The 22,711-nt window shown below is 40.7% G+C and overlaps 1 protein-coding gene across 1 annotated transcript in view; it reads right to left on the bottom strand.

The window, feature by feature from the left end:
• znf827 (zinc finger protein 827) overlaps window positions 1-22,711 on the bottom strand; it is a 70,929-nt gene that overhangs the window by 16,028 nt on the left and 32,190 nt on the right. Inside the window, exons 5-8 of the mRNA XM_023957617.1 lie at window positions 15,423-15,692; window positions 6,349-6,603; window positions 3,424-3,478; window positions 3,229-3,329 (exon numbers count right to left, since the gene is read on the bottom strand). Coding sequence (XP_023813385.1) covers window positions 3,229-3,329; window positions 3,424-3,478; window positions 6,349-6,603; window positions 15,423-15,692 — 681 coding nt within the window. The remainder of the gene's footprint in view (window positions 1-3,228; window positions 3,330-3,423; window positions 3,479-6,348; window positions 6,604-15,422; window positions 15,693-22,711) is intronic.

Here is a 22,711-nt window from a genome sequence, read left to right on the forward strand (position 1 = left end):
TCGGAGGGGCTGAATACCTTCATAGGGAAAAGAAAATCCTGTTTTCTGGCATTACAGAACAGATGGTGGTGAGAGGAGACATTCAGCTGTTGTTGCACTGACTCACACAACCTTGAGCATTCATCCTGATTCTGTCGAACATGCTTAATTGGATCTTTGCCCTTTAAATGCAAACTAGTAAGATAAGTGTGCAATTGTTTTTAATTATCACAGCAAGATCTATGCAGGTTCTAACGTGAGATGAGGCACATTTGAGGTGAGCCCAAACCAACATACAACTAGGTATTTAAAGTGTTCTTGATTAAAAGAGTTTTTGTCATAAGAAATAAAAGCTAAACAGGAATAAATACAACCTTTTCATTGTTTTGATTTAAATTGAAATTGAAATGAGTTTTTTAATTTGATTAAAAATAGGGCATTATTCAAAAAGTCAAAAATGTTATGGTGTCAATATTGAACTTAAATCAGCTGGTGACCATATTTCTGCTCTGCAGTCTTTGCTGCTGCTTTGAGATTTATCCTAAATATTATTTAGGGGGTGATGTAAAGGAAAAAATGGTGAATACGTGCAGCAAAACTGACATGCAACTATGTAAAAGAGTTGAAAGGAACGAGCATTTGAGGTTCTACGCCCAACGTTCATGCAGACGAAGAAGCAACATCCAGAGGCATGCTAAAAAAACTGAAGTGAGTTTGGATTAAAGGCTCTCTGACCTGAATTAGCATGAATCTGGGCTCAGCAGCTCTTTTTTTTCATAAAGTCATTTTAGGTATTCAGTTTAAACTTTGTACCTTTGAGGGGTTTTCCCCTTAAACTTGATGCAAATAGTCTGACTAGCAAGTAAGTTTGGATGACAGCCTAATTGCTTTAGGGGACAAAAAGTAAAACAGAAAATAAGGCCTTAAATCAAACCATCAGTTGAAAAAATTGGAGAATATTCAAAAACATGACCTTTTTCTGAGAGAAAAATGTCTGATTTGACAATTATCGAAAACTTCTTCCTTACTATTGCTGGAATAGTCAAATAAACCTTAAGAACGTGAATATTGCTAATATAATCGCTACATCCTAAATTAGAGCGGGGAAAAAAGCCACACTAGTTGAACAGTTTGTTAGAATGCTAATTTAAAAAGCATAAATTGAATTAGATACCCCCGCCTTCCCCAATAGCAGCCGGGACAGGCTCTAGCGACCCTGTGACTCAGAAAGGGATAAAGCGGGTTAAAAAAATGGATGGATGAATAGAATGCTAGAAGTAAAGTCGAAATGTAAAAATAAAATTACAAGACAAAAGTTGGAAAAAGGCTGATATAAAGGCTCAACGTTAAATAAGTTGAAACAGCAAGTATTTCGACCGAAATGTAGCACTTAATGTGCCAAAAGCCTGACTGACATGCAGACTGAGGAACCTTTCGTACTCTACAAAGTTAGGTCTTCCTGTGCCAGCACATTTCTTGTAGATGCGTTCGTGGGTCGTTGCTGTCTTCGCGGTGTGTTCAAGTCCTCTTTCTGGGCTCAGACAACATCAGGACGCACAGCAGGGAAGTTTTCCGCTGCAACTGCTTCTTGACGTAGGAGTGACTAGAAGGCGCGACCCAGCAGACACACACTTGTGACTAAAAGAAATTAAAATGTCTGGCGTTTTTGAGGCGCTTCAATTTTAAATCACAGCTGTTCAGAGTCAAGGAGAAGGACAGGAAGACGGAAATGAAGCATGTTTTATATATGAAACAAAAACTCAAATCACACTAATTCCTGATTCACTATTCTTTTCTCCCTAAAAAACCCCCAACCAAGAAACAAAAAAAAAGACAAACAATAAAAGTAATTTTTCCCTCGTTTCTATTAAACCTACAAATATTTAGAAACAGTTATAAAAAATGTCCAATCAGACAAGCTGTAGTAATACTCCTCTTAGATTAAAACAGGTTTTGTGCTCTCATAAAGGCAGTGGGGTTAACTTTATTCATCTATTTTAACTCCACTTGTAAGTGCTAATTGGACCCATTTGACCATTGTGTCGCTCAGAGCTGCACCACATTTAGTTCAGGTGATGATAAAAGAAGCAAAGGGGGGGGGGGGGTGAACAGTAAGAAGAAAAAAAATAAGCATCAACAGTGACACAAACGAGCGAGTATAACAAAAGATAAGCAAAAGAGGAATAAGGTGGCAGAGGTTGGATGTGAAGCTTAAACACACTAGAGAAAGACCTGGGTGAATTATCTTTTAGGGCACTCTTGACACAGAGAAGCCAATCAGATTTTTATTAACCGGCAGAGGGAGAGGCAAAGCTGGCACAAGCTAATTAACCTCTGATCTGAAACTGTCAAAGAGGCATGAAGGGAAGTTCTGGGATGCCAGGGATGAGTGTGAGACAAGGGGACGCCCTGGGCAGAGCCTGCAGGTTTGGGGAATATGTGAGATTTTAAGGAAAGTAGAGAGAAGGAAAGTAATAAATACATGGTACTTTGATTAAAGTAATTTAATCAGGGCATTCACATTCATTGTAGAAGGAGCATTTGTAAACACACAGAACTACTCTGACTTAGAATTTTGGCCAATTTTTAAAGAAACCTCCAGAGAAGTCATTGTTTTTAGCACCTGTATTGTTTTGTTGCATAATTTTTAAACTTCTTTTTTTAGCAATTGTAAAACTTTTTAACCAGCTGTCACTAGGTGACCAACGCATGGTCTGTTCATGACAGAGGCTAACAAAGACGCACAACCTGATAAGCTCACACAGTCTCATATGAATGGTTTCCATTCTCCAATCAGTCTGATGTGCATGTTTTACACTGTGGGAGGAACTGAACAAACCCACGCCTGAACAGGGAGAACATGTGAACTCCACGCTGAGGTTTAATGTGCAACAGGACAGCTCTCACAACCACTGCACTGCCTGCTGACTTCTCTATTAGAATCTATTCTGAATTACTTATTTCCAAGCTCCAATATTTGTTTAAGTGTTTCCTGCTGTGTCCTTTCAAATGTAGTTTTAAACTACATTAAATCCATTTGGCGAATTCTTTTGTCAAGATATTGACCTAAAAACTGTATAATCGCTGTCACAAAAAGACAGGAAATGATGTAAATAATAGAAAAACAAATATTTATCAATATTTTCTCTTAACCAACCAGGCATTACACAACAGGAGCATCATTATTGTCTTTGTGCCTCAGCATATGTCAAAGCTCCTTAATATTTGTGTGTGCAAGAAGAGCCTTACCGTGAAAAAGTACCCTGGTAGAGGAGCTGGCCTCTGCGGGGGAGGAGCTCTTGGAGCGAGAGTTAAAGGGTGATTGTCTGAAGCACTCGTCCAGGAACGGACTGAAACAGAAACACGGGGAACTCTCATGTACTCAAACCAAGAAGCTTCACTGATCGTAAAGATGCTGATTATGAAAGTATACAGGGCCCTTACCTGTGTATTCCCACCATGTTACTGTCTTTGTGGTTGTTTGCTTTACTGACCTTTTCTGAAAAGCAACAATAAAAATCCAGTGAACTACTGTCAGTAATACGTTAGCATGTGGTGAACATCGCAGTGTCTCTGTAACTGGTTAGCTAAACCCACTTCCTGGATGCTTCACAGTGGGGGCTGATGGGTAGAGAGAACTTTTAATTACCGTTAAAATCATTGACTGCATAACAGAACAGGACAGAGTGAGTGTGACATCACCGCTAGCGTAATGAAGTCAATTCAATCGTCATTTTTTGGCAATATGGACCCTGACATGTTGGAGCAAGGCAATGTCAGAAAGCAGTGATTGGTCTTAATCTGTCTGAGTCATTCATCGTTTCTATGACAACCACTCTCGCCAATCAGGAGTGAGCGTGTAGGACGTCCACAACTCTACCACGTAAAGTGGGCTTAGGAGAATCTGTCAATCAAACGTTTTAAATGTTCAATGTGAGACCAAATGCTTTTATTGAGACATATGATTGGCCAGTTTATAAACTGAATAACTTGCACTACAGAATAAAATATCAGGAATAAACAATTAAGGTTAGAAAAATCACATAAAAAAAAATAGCAGAGCAAGAATAGTTATTCTGACAAAAATAATGACTTAGTAATATCTGATTATTTCTCAACAGGAGTCTATGGGATTTTAGCTTCTTGGAGCCAGTGGACACTTCCTGTTTGGAACGTGAGGTGAGGATGTCACTCAGTCCATTTCTCATGTACAGTCAATGGGGTAAAATGCAGACATCTTTCTCGCAATTTCAATGTTTTCAAACATTTCAAAACATGTACAAAGATAAACACTCCGTTCTTCTCTTCAAGTGATTGAACAACTTGATCTTTGAACTCAGCAACAGACTTTTTAGAAGAATAGCTGTATGTCTGTATGGTAAAATGAAAACCTTTGAATAAGAGTCTGAAGTAACTTCTCAACTTACTCAGCTAAACGCTCAAAAGGTGTGTCAAAGCAACCAGGAAAAAATTAAAGTCTCTTTACTTCAACAGTTATGAATATACTTTTTAACAGCAGGTATCTACCTCTAAAATAGAATACAAATGAATAGAAAACCTTTATGAGCCAGTAAATGTGAATATAAACAAATCTATTGGGAAGAAAATAGACTTGTCAAACGCTAAACCGATTACTTTTGGTCAATTATCCAGCCTGGACCTTAAGTAGAATGCCGTAGTTCCTTCTAGTGAAAGGTTGATGTTCTGATCTACAGCTTCCTCACAGGTTCGAAAATGCAAGACACTGAACCCACACAAAAACCAATCCTTTTATTCACGCATGTATGACTGAGGAACAGCGCTTGATGTATATAATAACAAGTTCTAAATTAAAAGGTGAAAAAGAGGCACCTTGTAGGATGCTAAAAGACCTTGTGCATAGAACAAACGTTAGATGTACCTGTCTACTAAACTGTGGCTGGCAGGTATTCTGGATTTCTCTCTCCCTAAAGTCAAATTTTCAAAACGTTTTCCCTTTTTTAAATTTACCAATTAAATGTAATAACTGATTATAAATACTGAAAACCATCAACCAGTCAGTACAAGTTTTACCATTTTATTTCATATAAAAGCATGTGAGAGGTGGATGAAATGAGGTGGAGGGTTTCACAAACAGACTTTTCAATTAAATGTTTAAGATACTCGTTTTAGATTGGGTTCCTGCAACATCACAGTTTGACCATGTCGCTGAAAATCATCTTCTAGTATTAGATAAAGTAAGAAAACGGTGGAACTCAGTCACAACTGGAGCGCAGATTCCGGGTAGTCGTTGTTCGGTAGCATGAAGCACTACTCAAAAACATGGTGAAGCCGTATGTGTGAGTTTCAAGGCGATCTACTGAAGTGAATTTCAAAGCTGCAATCATCTCAGTGTTCACAGCGACCTTGCTGCTGATGTGTCTCTGAGGTCCTACTGCTCTGGGTAATTCATATTGATTGCTCATTGTGTGACAGCAGCACTCTCTGTTCAAACCTCCCTTCGCATTCAAACACGTTCTAAAGGGAGTGATTGTCGCTGACGCCAGGCCAGTGATGCCCTGGGCTCCTTGGGTGGGCATATTGTGTGCCCCTACTGCCCTCTCCATTCGCCTTATACTTTGCCCCGCACCGCATGCCACCGTTGCCGCTACCCCCCGTACCCAAAACACCCCACTCTGTCACAGTGCTCGCCAAGGACAGAGGTCTCTTTCCACGTTACCATGGAGATGCCGCAAAGGAAAAATGTAAAGGGAGGGAGGGGAAGGGAAGGGGAAGAGCATGTGCAGCCAAGTGTGCTTGAGCTGGCATGTCTGAAAACGAGTCTAGGGAGAGAAGAGAGAATGAGAGAACAGAGCGAGGGAGGAGGGAAGAAGGGGCATTTGCGGAGACACCACTACCCGTGGGGCCTTGTGCGAGTGTGTAAAGGTGTGCACAGAAGACAGTGTGGGACAGAAAAACTGTCAATGTGTGAATTTGTGAAGATATGCGGGAACAAGAGAAGAAGCAAAAAAAAAAAAAAGAAAAAGCAGTTTGACACAAGCCTGTTTGTCTGTGTGGCATTTTAGTGAAGCAAATCAGCTGCTGGATGAACATACAGCCTGAACACATGCATACACCATCACGCACTTACAAACACTTATGTACTCCCCTCTGGGGAACAATACATCCACCTTTAAGCTATGTTTGAATCTAGCCATATAAACAGCTGTCTGCTGCCTCACTTACAGGTAAATGCTCCGGGAGGATGGAAATATGTTGGTTTTGTGGTTCACTATTACAAAGTGTTTCGAGCACCGTGTTAAGGGATAGTGCTTTAACACACATAAAGGAGGCATGGTGCTATCCCAGTGCGGTGTCTGTCGTAGATGCAGGTGTCTCAGGAAAACAAACCTGATAGTTTGAACAGCAGTTCAGATGCCATCTTGACTGATATGTCTTGGGAGAAGAGATCTTTCTGGTTACAGGCCAGCGTGTCAGGAAGGCTGCTCATTGGCTCATTCTTCTCGCTCGCCCCTAAAGTGCTGAAGGGGAGCAGGTGAGATCCAGGCGAGGTGAGTTCCACAGGGGGTGGGTCCACCTCCATGGGCTCCGCCTTCACCTTGACCTTGACCTTCACCTTCTGGTACTGGGCATCCTTGTTGTTCTCTGGAAAAGGAGACATGTAAAGTCTAATTAAAGAAATGCACTTTATTTAACCCAAAGAATTGTAAAAGATTACTACAGTTGTATTGTTATGACATACAGTGATTGCTAAAAAATAACAAAATAAGTATTTCAAGAACGATTTCTTTTATATTCTGTATGAGAAAATTTAAAAAGTAAAGTTTCGATTGAGTTGTAGTTGCTTTTGTTCACCCATCTAATAAGAGTGAGTTCCCCTCTAATCCTCTCAGATGCTTTTATTTAAATTACAGTTTGAGGACAAATAGGTAATCAGCTGTTGCATAAAGAAGCAAAGATTAAAGGGCACTTTGGGTAAGACAGACAAATGTATCATATTTTTCATCTCCCTGCATTATGTGTTATTGCCCTCTTTACTGCCCTTACCTCAACACACAATTATTTTGGGATGTTTGTTTAGGAATAAAATGAAAACATTGTAGTAGTGCTACTTCTATTTGCAATTCTTGTAAAAAATAAACAAATAAATAAATAAAAAGAGTCACTCCATCACTGGTAAATGTCCATATAAATATTATGGTGTTAATTTTGTGCTAAGTTGGATTGAACTGTGTGGTGCATTTTCAGGCAGTATAGCTTTTTCCCCCACTGGCTTCTTTTTTGTGTGAGGTCTCATATACTAAATCATAACAACAATTAATTACAGGTTTTCTGCTCTACTTGGTAGAACACTGGTATGAATAGGTGAAAAGGTGTATCCCAGGAAAACCACTGCTATCCCCAAGATGCATTTGCTATTATGTAAGAGATGCACCTGACATATTAATATAGATTTATGAAATCAGAGCGCATCTTAAAAGAGCTCATTAAACATTAAATTAACACCTATAATGTAAAAGCACTACTATAAATTCAAAGCTTTATTTAAACGTATTTAAAAGTAAACAAATAAGAAACAAAATATGTAGATGTTTTACAAGGAATCCACGAATGGCCTACCTTGCTTTATAACGTATGTTTTCTTGTGATAACAATATATGTCTACTATCACATTATCAAGGGAAAACAACTTTTTTTATTCTCATAATAATAAGTATATGTCTTTATCACAAATTACAAATTTCATTATCTTGTGATAATGAGATAACGAAGAATATACTTTTTTCTTTTTCTACAATCCGCAGCAAAACAAAGTTGATCAATAGAGAAAATGTCAAACACCAGAACAACTGATCAATTAATAATTGATGACTTTAATTGTGGTCTAAAAAGCGGAGATTGTGTGTATTTTGTTTGTCATAAACAAAGTCCAAATCAGCCATGGTCAGTTGAGAAGTTTGGCCCGGCAACACTGCGTGGGCGTGTCTACAAGGAGAGGATTTTCAGTGCTGATGGGAAATACTGTCTTGTAGAAATAGATGTTATCAAGAGAAAAAAAAAATGAAAAGACAGGTAGATGCTGTTATCACGAGAAAATGGACAAAAAAGAAAAAAGTAGGATGTCAGCAGCTTTTGTACTGTCTGTGCCAGTGGGATATTTTTCGATGAATCTTGACTACTTTGATTTGTTTGTTGTTTGACAGCATAGGTTTATGTAGAAACTGTGATCTGTTTTGTTTATCGATAGACACAGTGGGCGTGTCATTTGTTTGGGCGTCTTGTTTGGGTGCAGATGCTTTAATGCAGTCACCTCGGCGTGATCATGAAGACATCTTGTCCCTGAGAGCAACATGGTCTTTTGACAATGTACATCATGGGCAAACATAAATGTAACTAAATGTAAAAGAACCAAAGAGGGACGTGTGATACTGGAGAGGTGAAGGGCGCAGAGACGGAGGAGTTCCCTCCTACATGTACTGTAGTTCATTAATAATTGACATTTTTATGATGCTCGGTAAAATGTTTACTTGAATCCACATTCCCCCGACTCGAAAAGATTTAGAACAATTAACAAGTGCTTTGTTAGCTTCTGATCTTTCTCTGAATTTATTTCTAAATAAATGTACTCTATTCATTTTAAGTCCGTTTGACCAAATATCATATTTTAAGTGAGCTCAAAAGACAAAAAAAATTTTTTTTTTTAACTTCTGGGAATCTTTACTGAGATTTTAATAAATACATTTCTAACCTAAATAAAACCAAACATTTTGCAAGGCAAATTCCCACTGACAACTAAATTAAGCATCTTTAGGTTTTTTTAAGGATGGAAGAAAATGTCAAATTTCAAAATCCAGGCAGAAAAAAACAGAAAGAGGGATGAGAAAGGTTTATCTGGGAGGTTTCTAGAGCAGGAGGTTACTGGGAGGTCATGATGTTTCTTGGATGATGGCTCCAGCAGCTTATGTGTGTTCACTGAAGCAAACATTAAAAGGTAGCGAAAACACTTTGATGCATCCATAGGGGTAAAAGAAAAATCTGTTTGACCGTATGAAAATTGATTTTTTTTTTTAACACACCAACAACGGTAAACAGCATGAAAAACAGTCATTGGCTTACTTCTCTTACAAGTTCAAATAGTAAGTGAGCTAAAAATATTCAAGAGACGACAGTTGTTAGGAATGTCCCAGACTCATCTGCACCAAAACGTCATCTCATTCTGTCTGTGGATTTTAAACAAACACTGTAAACTGCAGTGTAAATCCTGAAAACTACGGTATTGAAAAAAGAAAAAAGATGTTTTCTTCCAAAAGAATCTCAGTGACTACATTTCTGAGACTTTGATTTGAGGAAATCCTTCTGTAGAGCTGTATAACGTAACATAAAGGAAACAAAAGACCAGAGGCTAAAGGAGGAAGCAGTAAACGGGACGTCTTCAGCTGATCTCTGACCAGCGTGATGGCAGAAGCCAGAGTCTCGGTGTGACGACAAACAGGAGCACCACAAAGCAGTGGGGCTAATACAGTGTGGCGGACATTACGTCTCAGCGTGATTAGGGAGTATATGAACTTGGCAGGGCATGGGGAGCAGGGGGAGGGCCAGAAGGAGGTTAGACAGAAGGGGGGGGGTGGGGGGTGACCGAAACGCTGCGACTGTGCCACCCTTCTTTGTCTGTTCGTCACTCATCTGTGAAATTACTCTGGAAAAAAACGATTTATTAAAGATAAAAGAATTTCCTTAACATATAGGATTGTGCTTTTATTTATGAATCCATGCTAACCACCCACTTGTACCCAATCTGAGAGCCAGGTGCCTGGTTTATTGGTAGTAACCAGCATGGGGGTGGGGGGAACTGACAACCATCAGGCCCACTAATCCCTTAATCAGGTGGCATGAGTTGGCCGAGTAACCTAGGAGAGGCTGATGGAGCAGCGGAGTGAGAGAAGGGTGAAGGGGTGGAGCTTGTTCACTGCACTGTAAGGGTCAACCAGGGGACACGGCGGCTTCCATCGGTGGGTCGCCACCCTAGCGACAGAGGCAGAGAAAGCTGCCGTTCTACAAAAAAACAACACATCTCGATGTGCTAAAAGGCTGAATGAACCTGAGCTCCCAGAAGCTGGAGAAACATCTTAGCTTCCTTACAGAGAGATCTGGTTACAAAAAAGCCAAACTAAAGCAGTGCAGTACAGAAGTTCACCTGTTAGATAAAAAGTGAGAAAACATAACATTGTTTAAACCTTAACAATAGCTGGGTCTTTTTTTTTTTTTTAAAGGGTCATGACCATGACCCACAGAGAAGTAGCCTCCCAGTCTGTCTGTCTGGTTCTGCACGTGTCACCTTCTAAAGAGCAGAGGCCTCCTCTGTGATACATCTGCTGCCATAAGGTCGCATAATCTGCTTTGTGTAGAGTAGCTTGGAGTGTGTGTGTTGTTATAAGATGCACACGCCTTTCTCTTTACAATAATGTTTGGTTCCTTGGCTTACTTAACTGCTCCAGCTCCTCCTAAAATCATTTTTTAAAACCCACTTCCGAAGTCCAAACCCATTTAAAGTTTACCTTTCTGAACTCTTCCTACTTGGGACGATATATAGGATTCACTTTCCCCACAATTTGGTCCAAACCTCGTTTTTTGAGTCATGGTTTTGTTTTCGCTGTATGACTCGAGCATTACAAAACAATAACCAACAAAATTAAAATTCTGAAAAATCTTTTTTTAATTTGCCAGTAAGCAAGTTAAAGTGAATAAAAACCTTTCATTGACTTGTACTAAGCCGTGTGTAATTTAATAAAACAATGAATTATAAATCTCTCTTAAATTTGGCAGAACATGTTTGACACTTTCAATGTAAACATCCTGGTATGCAGTAAGAATGGAATAATTCACTTTCTGATTGAGTTAAATGGTGTAACATATCGCTCTGTTTTAAACGGAGAATTGTGGCATCCCCGGTTCCTACAATACTTCACTGGACTAGGTTTTTGTCATACCCATTATTTGATTTCTATTTATTGTATTTTGTCTTGCATCGAAACAATTATTTAAAGTTTGTCTGACATCCTAACTCACACTATTGAAACAAGCTAATAAATACAAATCAATACAGTCAAACTAGTTTTATCTTGTTCATTAATATCATAAAGACATATTTGTACCAGAACATTGTATCATCATTCTTTGTTGTCTTGTTTTTAGGGGAAGTTCAGGATTTTCTTAAATTAAAATGCAAACCTAATCCCAAAATGTACCGCCATGTTGCTCTGGTTGTTCAAGAAAAATCCAAAGTTAGTGGTTGTTCAGTGAGTTTGGCTCAAAAATAGGCTTCAAATGGTCAATACCAATTCTGGCAAGAACGGTGAACTTCTTAACGATTTGGTTGGATTCATTCATGTTTTTGTTTCAGTTCCCTGTAACACATCAGGATTTAAGGTTAAATTTAGGTTGAATGAGACAAAGTTGCATAATGATCTGAAAGCCAAAAGTTGCTAAAAGAAAATCCAGGTTCATCCCGTTATAGATATGCTCAGGTTTCAATAAACCTACCCCACATATTTAGTGATGCACTGCTGAAAATAAAAAAAATTGTACCACTCTAAATAAGTGAAACAAGTTCTTGAAATGACAAGCTGTGAGGAAGACGGAGGAGAGACGAAGAGGAAGAGCAAAGATAAGGAAAGAATTGCCGGAGTGCTAGAAAAAGATCACCCGAGGGTAAGATGGAAAAGAAGACAGCAGAATGAGAAAGAGGAGCTGGGGGAGGACAGGAGGATGAGAGTTGGCCAGAGCTTAAATGACAACTCTCCACCTCTCCCCCTCCCGTTATCCTGGTCTTTCCCTCTCCCTGCTCTGTTATTCCACATCTCTCTCCATCCCAGCCCCCATCCCTTACTCTCAATCTCTCTATTCTGCTGCTCTCTAGTCGACCTGCTCAGACAGGGGTGAAGAGTTCATGCGCTTCAAAGGCTGCAGTGTGGAGGCTGCATGTCATGTGGGAGCCACAGCAGCCTTGCCTGCAGACTTCACAGACAGCTGCTGCTACAATTGATCCTGGACCAGCTAGCACTTAGTGGTTAAGCCTTCCATCGGTACCAAACTGCAGCTACATCTGACTCTGGAGCAGTGTGATTGATAAAGGAGACACACACTGCCCTAATCAAGTAAACCAACGCAAAGCAAACAAAAAATAGACCAAAGTTGGAGTCAATGTAAGGCAGTTGATGGTTTGTCATGTAACCTTATCCCCATAAAAAAGGTAAGGAAAAAAAGGGCAATTGATTGACACTATATGTGTATCATCCTAACCTTCATGCCCTGAAACCAAACATAATAAAACACACAGAAAGTTTGTTTGCATCTTTTTTCATCAGGAAGTGATGAAGAGCAAGCGAGACAGAAGGTACAGACTCCGGCAGGAGTAAGAGAGGTCAGCGAGCGGCCAATCTGAGGGGTCATGGAGAGGACACTGTCAGAGCAGTGCAGAGCTTAACGTGAGGTAATTCCGCACAATGATGGCAAAGATGTGAATTAGAATGTTGGGCTGCTTAAATGGTGTGTGGCGTGATGAGCAGTGCTGCATAAATGGCATATCATCCACCAGGAAAATAAGAATTATTTGAGGATGATCAATTATTTTTATTATATTAAAACAGATGCAAATACACAAATGCAGCACTGGCAAAAAGAGGAAGCAAATGGGCTTAATTTCTCCCTATAGTAAAACAATATACATAAGGCATTTGTAAACACTGTTGTGAATTGTAAGTACCAGTTTAAAATTGCGGGTACAATGTTGGTAAGTGCTTTAAGTGCTTTTTTAAAGCTATACAGCACATAGTGGGGTAGAAATATACCGAATAACAAATTTAAGTGCATTCATGAACTTTTCTGCCAAGGTTATGGATTAACACACTACACGGATTCTTTTAGGTCCACATGTGAATGTAAATCAGTGGAAGACTGACGCTTCTTTGCTTGTGTTGACTGTGCACATCGAGCAGAATTTCAAGACACTAAGCTCTAAAAAGCATGTCATCATTTCAAAATGTTACTTTGATTTCATGCTTGTTCTGCTTCAGATTCGTCAACCATAATCTAAAGGACCTAAACCAGGCTATCTAAACGGGAGTTAAGTGAGTACAAAGTGTGATTTCACACCTATAGAAGGGTGGCTGGATGGTGAGTGGGTAGCACGGCTGTTACCCGCACGATGCCAGTCTGCCAGGGCACCACCTAGGGACCTGCACCCCTCCCCCACCCTCTCTTCCTGTGACGCCATGTTCCCCTTGCCCTGCAACACCAATGCCCATCTGCTAGGACACGTTAGCTGCTGGCGCCAGGGACTATTTAGCCCGGCGTAATTAGCCCCCAGACGCCAGCAGCCTGGTTTTAAACAGATGTGGGGGAGGCAGGACTTGCAAGGCGGCACAACACCACCAACAAATGTTTGATAAGAAAGAGGGAAGTGGAGGGAGAGGTGGTGATAGGGGGGGTAGTGACCTAGTTAAAGGGCTGATGCAACCCATGTTACAGCACAATGGGCATAATTATGACAACCCTTCTTGCTCCTACTGTCCGACAGCAGGGTTGAAGCAGCATGGTTGACGATGAGAAGCAGATTTTGCTTTTCAGTTTCAGTTTGCTGTGTTTCCATATTATAAAATGAACAATGACACTGACTAAAATGCAACAAAAAAAAAAATCAACAATAAACAATAAATTTAAACTCTTTCTTTTCCCCATACAAGAACTCTAACTGTGGCTAACCTTTAACAGAGGACTTTGAAAGGTTATAGTGTTGTGCCCTTGAACCTCATGACTGTAATCACACATGACTATAACGGCTTTGACCTTTCCTGCTTCTCCCCGCCCCTCCCCCCTCCCTATTGCCCCCCACCCCTCCCTTCTAGGGTCATTTCAGGGTCCAGACTCTTGTCAAGGCTGTCACTCCAGACAGCCCTCTCAATCCAACGCCCCCATTGTTGCCATGGCAATGGACGGCACTGCACTCAGATGAGTGTTTGAGGGGGCAGAGGGAGCTGCAGGACGAGTGAACGCTGCAGCATCTTTCCCAAACCTGGGTCAAACCAGCAGAGCTAATGTAAGTAATAGGAGGGGGTAAATACTCGCCATGCTGCTTTAGCACCAAAAAAACTGGCACAAAGGAAAAAAAAAAAAAAACAAGTGGGGGGGATTGATGGAGCAAAAAAGCAGAGCATGAAAAACCACAGACATGATTAAAAAAACAGGGTTTCATGTTTTCCTCAGCATTCTATCAATATCACCCCCTATCCTCATAAGTTAGTGTTTTGCATTAGGAATATATGTCTCTTCTACCTTTCTCAAACACACACACACACACACAAGTGCACACTCACAGAGAAAAATGTGACCTGGGGGCAGGCAGCGGAGCAGCACACGTGTACTACCACAGAGCTACCAGCCAGCATGAGTCACTGTGAACACCAGTCCACCCAGAGAGAACAATAGCAAACGGTGTGTGAGGTGTCTGTCAAGCATGCTCATGCTGGCACAGGATGAAGAGCCATAGACGGAGCACCGCCCCACTGCACCAATATCAGATTGCCATTTGCGTTGAGTTTTTCAGTGCCGCGGATGCACATTCGCCCCAAACCTACAACAAAATGCATTTTAATAACGCAGTTGTAGCATATAGCGCCGACACAAAAACAGGTGTCTAATTCATCCTTATTTGTCAAATAAGTAGTCCTACTAGCCAGCTGTCACAGCCATGATTTATTTTTGAAAATGAAGTACTATGGCATTGATGTTAACAATTCTATAAAGAGAGAAAAAGCACATTAGTGTACTCTGACACATACTGTACTTCAGCCTTTTTCATTCTTGACTACATGAAACATGCTCTCCAGCAGCCCACGGTGGATAAACACATGACACACTTGAACTTAACCTGGTGTTTCAATGTTGAATGTGATTTTTTTTTTAAAATAATAAAAAACTAGGCTAAGCATTTACTTCACTGTTAAATTTCGCTAATACGTCAAGCTGATTCTATAAACTGTTGTATTTTAGACCATCTGCCACAGAATGTGTACGTTAAATCTGAATTGAAAAATACAATCAAACACAATACAGAAAAGGCCATGGGTTAACCCTCTCTGCAAGAAACTGGAAAGAAAAAAAATGACAGGAAAACCCTGAGTGTCTAAGGTTATTGTTTGGCAATGTAGAGCAAAATGGAAAAGCTGCAGTTTACCTAACAGTAAACTGTAAAGTAAATATTTCTGCAATTCAGAATACTTTAAGTCTTCCACTTAAATATACAAATGTACAATTCTTCTGTTGTATTTCTGAGAAAAGCCATCTCCCACATTTGAAGAGCTTTCTCTATAAATAGAAAAATTACAAATTTAGCAACGAAAGTCAGAATATTTTTCCAAGCCCATTTTTTTCCATTGCACAAAACATAGATAAATGTAAACCATTACCTGAAAGCTTTATTAGGAGCTCAGAAGCCACCTTCACGTTGATATCCTGGCTAAGCAAGCTATTTTTAGCGATGGGGCTTCCTTCTCTTGTTTTCAGCGACCCTGGCCGCTCTGTGGCTGCTGCAGCCCCGTCCTGGCAGAAGGAAGCAGGAAAGCTCGGTTGAGCCTGGTTGTGAGACCGTGAGGATGGTCTCGGACTTGGTGCCTCCTCAGCTTTTGGTTCTTCCTTCAGATGGAATGGAGACTGGAGTGTTTCCCTCTGGTTAGCTGCTGCAGGAACACAGAAAAAATAGTAGGATATTAAAGACCAACCTTTGGACATACGCTATATTACAAAAAGTATTCGCTCACCCCTCCAAATGATCAGAATCAGTGTTCCTAATCACTTGGCCTGGTCACAGGTGTATAAACTCAAGCACACAGGCACAAACATTTGTGAAAGAATGGGCCGCTCTCAGGAGCTCAGTGAATTCCAGCGTGGAACTGTCAAAGGATGCAACCTGTGCAACAAATCCAGTCGTGAAACTTCCTCGCTCCTAACTAAATTGTCAGCAACTCAGCCATGAAGTGGTAGGCCACGTAAAATGACGGAGAGGGGTCAGTGGATGCTGTAGTGTGTAGTGCAAAGACATCGCTGACTTTCTGCACAGTCAATCGCTACAGAGCTCCAAACTTCATGTGACCTTCAGATTAGCCCAAGAACAGAACGCAGAGAGCTTCATGGAATAGGTTTCCACGGCCAAGCCTTCACCACCAAAATTCACACTCTGCATAATGCAGTCTGGGAAATGTTCTCCTGGGAACCTCCAAACCCAGACTTGTCCATCAGATTGTCGGATGGAAAATCAGAATCAGAATCCTTTTATTGTCATATGCACAGCTTTTACACTGACATTCCAAATTTGTTCCAGTACAACCCGGCAAGATCAGACATACAACAATACACACATACAGTTCAGAGTTGACTGAGGCGCAGCAGGAGGATAACTGTACAGTTAACTTTATTAAATGTACAGATAACGGTACAAAGCATGAGGAGAACTGTACATTTTAGACTGCATTGTGCAGAGTGTGAATTTTAGTGGAGAAGGAATTATGGTGTGGGGTTGTTCTTGGGCTTAGCCCCTTTGTTCAAGTGAAAAGAACTTTGAATACTTCAGGATACCAAAATATTTTGGACAATTCCATGCTCCCAACCTTGTGGGAACGGTCTGGAGTGGGCCTTTCCTCTCCCAACACGACTGTGAACCAGTGCACAAAGCAAGGTTCAATATCGTCACATTTGTTGCACCGGTATTGTTAGCTTGGGAGTGTGAAGAGCTGTAATCTAGCAGGAGATTATGTAAACAGAGAGCTCTTAGGGACCAAATACTTTTTTTTTTTTCTTCCAACTTGTCCTGTCCAACATCTGGGCAGACAGATGAGAACTGAGGGGCTCTTGTGTTGGACATATTTTACTTTAACAAGAGGGGTTATGAATCTTCAGACAAACCAAAGGTATGTCTGAATAAACCCCTTTTGTAATTGAGGCCAAACTTTATTAATTTCAATCATGTTTGAAAATCTTTGGTGTTGGACTGGACGGAAAAGGAAAGAAGGGAAGAAGAGAGAGGGATGTTAGAGAGGGGGGGGTGATAGTGAGGGGGGGGGGGGGGTAAGACCATGAAGCAGCATAGAGCAGACAGGTTTACTGGTTGTTTATCATTACGGTAAGGTTCAAATGTAGGACCAAATACATTTCTAATAAATTGAACTTCTCAAAAATTTCAATTAAAATTTCTGTTCTGTAGAAAATGTGTCCAGGAAAATGACACAGGTTTTGTGATTTTGGCCTTAAAATGCCCTAACCATAAACAAAAGACCACATGAAACGCTTTTGAAATAGATCAAGCGATGATCGGAGTGGGACTTTAAGGATGAGCAAATTAAAACCAAATATGTCCAAATATGGCTTGCTATGTCAGTGAAAGGCGCAAAAAAATGTCCCAAAAAGACTGTTGAAACAATGAAACTCTATGCACAACATCCATTTTCAATGGAAGAAATACAGTGTTGATTATAATCAAAATGTGAATCGAAGACCAAACCTACTCATGCTAAAACTGCTTATTAAATTGAAAACAGACAAATTATAGGATTTCTAAGTTTTGCTGGTAAAATGGAGCACTTCCATGGGAATTTCTTTATCAGTCCACTGCATGCTAATTTACCCACTGAGGCCTAATACAGCATATGACGCGATTTAAACATGACAATATGAAATCATTTGTTTTAGAGCAAAATCAATCATCAGTAACTCTTATCTGGCATCTCTGTGGTTTTTAGGTAAGAATATGATTTAAAAAAGTAAATCAGGGGCTTTGCTCAAAAGTCATCTTCAGAAAAAAAATGTAAATTAGTGGCACATCAATAAAATCAAATGAATGAAGAAAGTGGGCCACATGCAATTCGCCTTGGATGAATAATTAATTAGACATGCCGGATCTTCCAATAGTGGCCAAGAAAAGAACAGCAGGGCAAGAGCTTCTTGTGTTTATCAGAATATTTCTTATGTTTTTTCTAGCTGTTCTACAAGAAAGGAATTGGGGTTTAGCTTACATTGGTGAGTGTTTTTAAGAATTATTTTTAAAAATGAACAAAAATGTATAAATATAATCTTAAAATTAATCATCACTTCTGCACATGATGAGATCTATTTGTGACACAGGAAGCATAACGAGGTTTACTACTCACACCAACATTACATATTTTTTGACAATGTCGTTTTTATCTTTTTTTATGGGGGGGGGGGGTTCTTCACTTCCAAATTAATCATCTAAAAACATATTTATGTAAGGATAATATGTGCATATAAGTAGATTGTATGAACAAAGCAAATTCTTAATTCTTTTTTTTTTCATTGGAAAACACATTTTGGAATGTCTTAACAGGTTTGACATTTCATATTTATCAGATTTCATTTTATTTTAAAAACATCCTAAACCATTTTTTATGTAAATATTGAACAGTTTTTTTCCTTAAGTAATCTATCACCTGGCCCTGTTTCAATAGTTGTTAAATATTTGTATCTATGTTTAGAAATTGCTTTTTTAATAGGATTTTACTTCATTTTAGTACTATTATTAATAAATACTATATAGTTAGCATTTACTATTTTTTTCTTTTTAAAAGTTTATTTCACTATTCTTTTTCCTTAAATAATTTTTTTTGCACAAAATTTTTTTCATTTTTCTTACCTCCAACCGGTTTCATAATTTTTCATTACTTCCCTGTGATATGTGATATGTTTGTTTGCAATAATAGAAAAGTGTGGAGGTTTATGAGCTTTTTTGTTTTTATTTTTGAACAATATACGAAATTTGTTACTTGACAGATTTGACAAAGATTTGACCCTTAGATTTCAAACAGGCATAAGACTCCTAATAGAAAATCTGTGCTTCCTGACGGCCACAAAGTGTGGATTTAGATGAGCACATGAGGCCCAGCCAGGACACAAACAGGCATGTATAGAAGCATGAGGCAGGCCATCACTCTTGTTGAGCAGACTGCTGTCCAGTCTTCTCTGGCCCCAGCAGAGAACTGCTCTGCTCCTTACCCTACCATGACACCTAACATCTCTAACCACCACAGGCCTGCTGCCCCCTGCCCGCCCCATCAATCTCCACTGCTTCTGCTCCTTTTGATTAATGATGATCTGTGCCCCCCCCCAAAAAAAAACCTGCAGTATAGTGGATAGAGGGCACTGAAAGGGGACGGGTTCTGGAGTTCTGACCCCCTAAAAGATGCCATGTTTGTGCGCCATCCCATCAAGGTGAAGGCGCTACTAAATGGGGCGAAAGGAAGACAATGTTTAGCAAGGGAGAGGACAGGAAGCTAAGGTGGAGGGAACGGAGGGCTAGTGACCTTCAAGTTCTGGGGCAGTTGCGCAGGGTCGAACACAGCACCAGCTGGAAATGTCACGCTGTCTGATGTCAGCGGGTAAGCTAAGTATAACCTGGTCAGCACCTGGAAGGACGTCCTCTAATTAGAAGCATGTTGGGCCATGTTGGATCAGACAGGGACACCGCACTTGGTCAGGGCCTCGGAAATACACGTCTACATGCACATAGAACCAAGAGGGCACACAAATTGTTGTTTCTTTCTTTACTTGTGCTGCAAGTGAAACAGTACGCATACTTGAAAATTCTCACTGAGCTGCTGATAAGCTGCTAACAGAGACACGCTCGACGTTTCTCAATTTCTTCCTCTGCCCATCGCCCGTCTCCTTCGGTGGCCAAGATTTTCTTTTGACATTCTGGTGGCTCAAGAACAATCCCAGAGAACAACACTAACTTTACACATTGGCCTTTTGTCTGTCAAAGTTTCACAGTCACAGTAGCATTGTGTCCCTGGCAGATCGTGTTGTGACTTGAGCACAGATCTGCAGCGGTGATGGGCATCTCTGGGTGACTGAGCTTCTGTTGTGTTAGCTTCCTGGCAGTGCGGTTATGTGCTAACCAAACTCTCTGTGCATGATTCGGCGAGGCTGCTCCGACATCGCGGCGAGCGACGCTATCAGTTTGTCTCCATGTTATCACACCCTTCTGACACCTGCCACCGGCGCCACTTTCATCGCCATACTGTTGCTTGTTTCTCTCTCCTTCGCTGCTCTTTTCTCTTGCGCCTCATCCGTCTCACTGCCAGCCGCTTGTCCACTCCACCTCACCTCTAGCTCTGCGGCCAGGGCTGCCGTCAAATAACTTCATTAGCTTTCCACCTCTGTCACGCCAGCCTGCTCCCCCTCTGACAATTGGCTGCCGTTCTCAGAGAGAAGAAGAGGGAAAAAAAAAACACAGGGCTTCATGGGGAAGGTTGAGAACCAACAATAGCTGACAGTGTGCTACACACTGGACAGTGATACTGATGGCTGCAGTGGGGATGTATGGACCAGAGGTCACTCACAAAAGGCTTGCCTGTGTCCGCTCATGCTGAGCTGGGAAGCAAAGGACATATCACATTCAATCTCGATGTTTACAGATAAAAATCTTTGTACCAAACCAGGCTTCAAAAAGACTTTACCATAATGTTACTTTTTGAGAAGTTTCGTGATTACATTTGCCTTTAACAGATCAAAAATATGTTTTCAGGGCACAAAGAAATGCGAAAAACAATGACATTTAAAAAATATACTTGTGTTCTTTTGCCTACAACATTGAAATTCCAGTTTCCCTTCATGCTCATAAATCAAAGTGCTTCATGAAAGATATTCTCCCAGGAAGAACGATAAATAAGACAACTGCAGAAACATCGTGACAGACGCAACACCTCCCACAATCCTCTGCATGCCAATTATTCACACCCAGTTGGGGTCAAGCTCCCTGTGCCTGTGTCACAGCAGCAGGGGTGGGGGTGGCGTTTGGGGGGGGTGCAATGCCCAGTGTCATTATTAACTCAGGGTTGGCTGGGCACAGGGCAGGGTCTGTGCATATAAAAGAGCCTCGGTGGCTTTCATCTCTCAATCAAAACGTGGATTGCTGACGGTTGTGTCGGTTTACGAGGATAAAAAAACACCCCATAGAATATCCGTCTAGCACTCGATAGAAACCAGAGCAGCTCCTAAAAATGATAGGCTTATTATGTCAGAGGTCAGGAAGAGTTCACCGTTTTCCAAATGCCTGGGGAACTCAACGCAGCCCCTTTTTGGTGTCTTGCTCTGTCTCACTCAGCTGCTGTCGCTGTTTTTTGTTTTGTTTCCAATTCCCATTGGAGCTTTTGACACAACTCCCCACCTAGCAGCACTGAAGCAGCAGAGGGAAAGCAGGAGCGATGAGATGTTCATGTACAATCTCAATTTGGGTTTGACTCTACAGGTCCCGGGAGGAACTTCATCCCCTCTGCCTCCCTCATGCTTCATTCCATTATCGGTGTCCACTATTCAGTACTTACACCCTTTTTCTGTGACTCCACACCCCCAACCAAAAGAAAAGTTCGTGATCAAAGCACCCCTATTCATAAGAGGCTGTAGTCATGTAGTCATGCATTCCAACTCAACATCATCCCCTGTCTTTTTCTAATGTTCTTCCTTCCTCTTGAGCGATGTCCTGACTAAGATGTCCACCACTTCACACCGGACCTGGAAGTAGCCGTCGCGGCTCCTCTGGGAGTTGCCTGTGCTCGATTGTGCAGTCTGAGAGAGAAGTGTGACTGGCACTCAGAGGGCATCCATGTGGAGCCAGAACGTGCGAGAATGTGAGGGAGTTAACTAAGCCGGCCCAGTCCCCGCGCATCTTGGCAGGGTCACGGGATGGCGCTCAGGGCGCTAATCATTTCAAATTACGAATTCCTTTTTAATTATGAATTATGCATAAATTTTTAATTAATCTAATGTTGCCAGGATTCCCCCCCCTACTTCCATCCTTGCTCAAGATTTCAATCTAATTACACAGCATTAAGTGGGAGAGTGGCAGTTGTAGCCTCGACCCTGGCGCTTGACCTCGATCAACCTTTTTCCATCAATCTTGCCACTATCTTCAAGCTCATCCTTTCATGAATTGCAACACTGTAAGAAGCATCTAAACATGGTAAGACCTGGCATACCTGACAACAGCATATTTGCAAAGCGTATTTATTTAACGCGTTAAAAGGCAAGATAATTTGAGGATATAACACATGACCTCTTCTGCAAATTCACTTTTCATAAGTGAAGAAGTTTTGTAAAAACGATCTTGTTTTTATACTTTAAAAATAAAGCTTTAATTCTATTTGTTTATCCAAAGACTTTCTGTTTATATCCCCCCCTCCCATAGCATCTCCAGGAATAAGATTTGCTCCCAATTGTCAGGAAGAATAACCCCTCCAAACTGATGATGGGATTTGTTGGCAGCGGGAAAATGTCTAGAGGTTATGCGTTGTCAGGTCCCAAACAAGCAACAGAATGTGGATGGAGAAAGCAATTCCTTCAACTATTGCTGAAGTGCCCCTGAGCAAATCATTTAAACTCCAACTGTTTCAGAAGAGATAATCAGAGGCTGACAGCAGAGAAAGGGAAAAACCGGCAGCTATCATGAGCCGTTTAGAAACAGTGTAAACAATTAAAAAAAATAATAATCCAACATTCAATTACTACCCTGAAGCTGTAGGACAGCAGCAAAACAGATGGAGGTGACAGCTTTTTAAAGAGTTAACTTTAATCTACCCCTTCCTCCCATCTTGTTTTCCCATTCAGTGAAAAAAATAAAAAAATATCCATATATTACAGTGCAGCTGCTGTTTTGAACATTATCAGCAACATCTTTCTTACAATTCAGGAG

The sequence above is a fragment of the Oryzias latipes genome, chromosome 1, assembly GCF_002234675.1.
Source record: "Oryzias latipes chromosome 1, ASM223467v1".
Taxonomy (NCBI): domain Eukaryota; kingdom Metazoa; phylum Chordata; class Actinopteri; order Beloniformes; family Adrianichthyidae; genus Oryzias; species Oryzias latipes.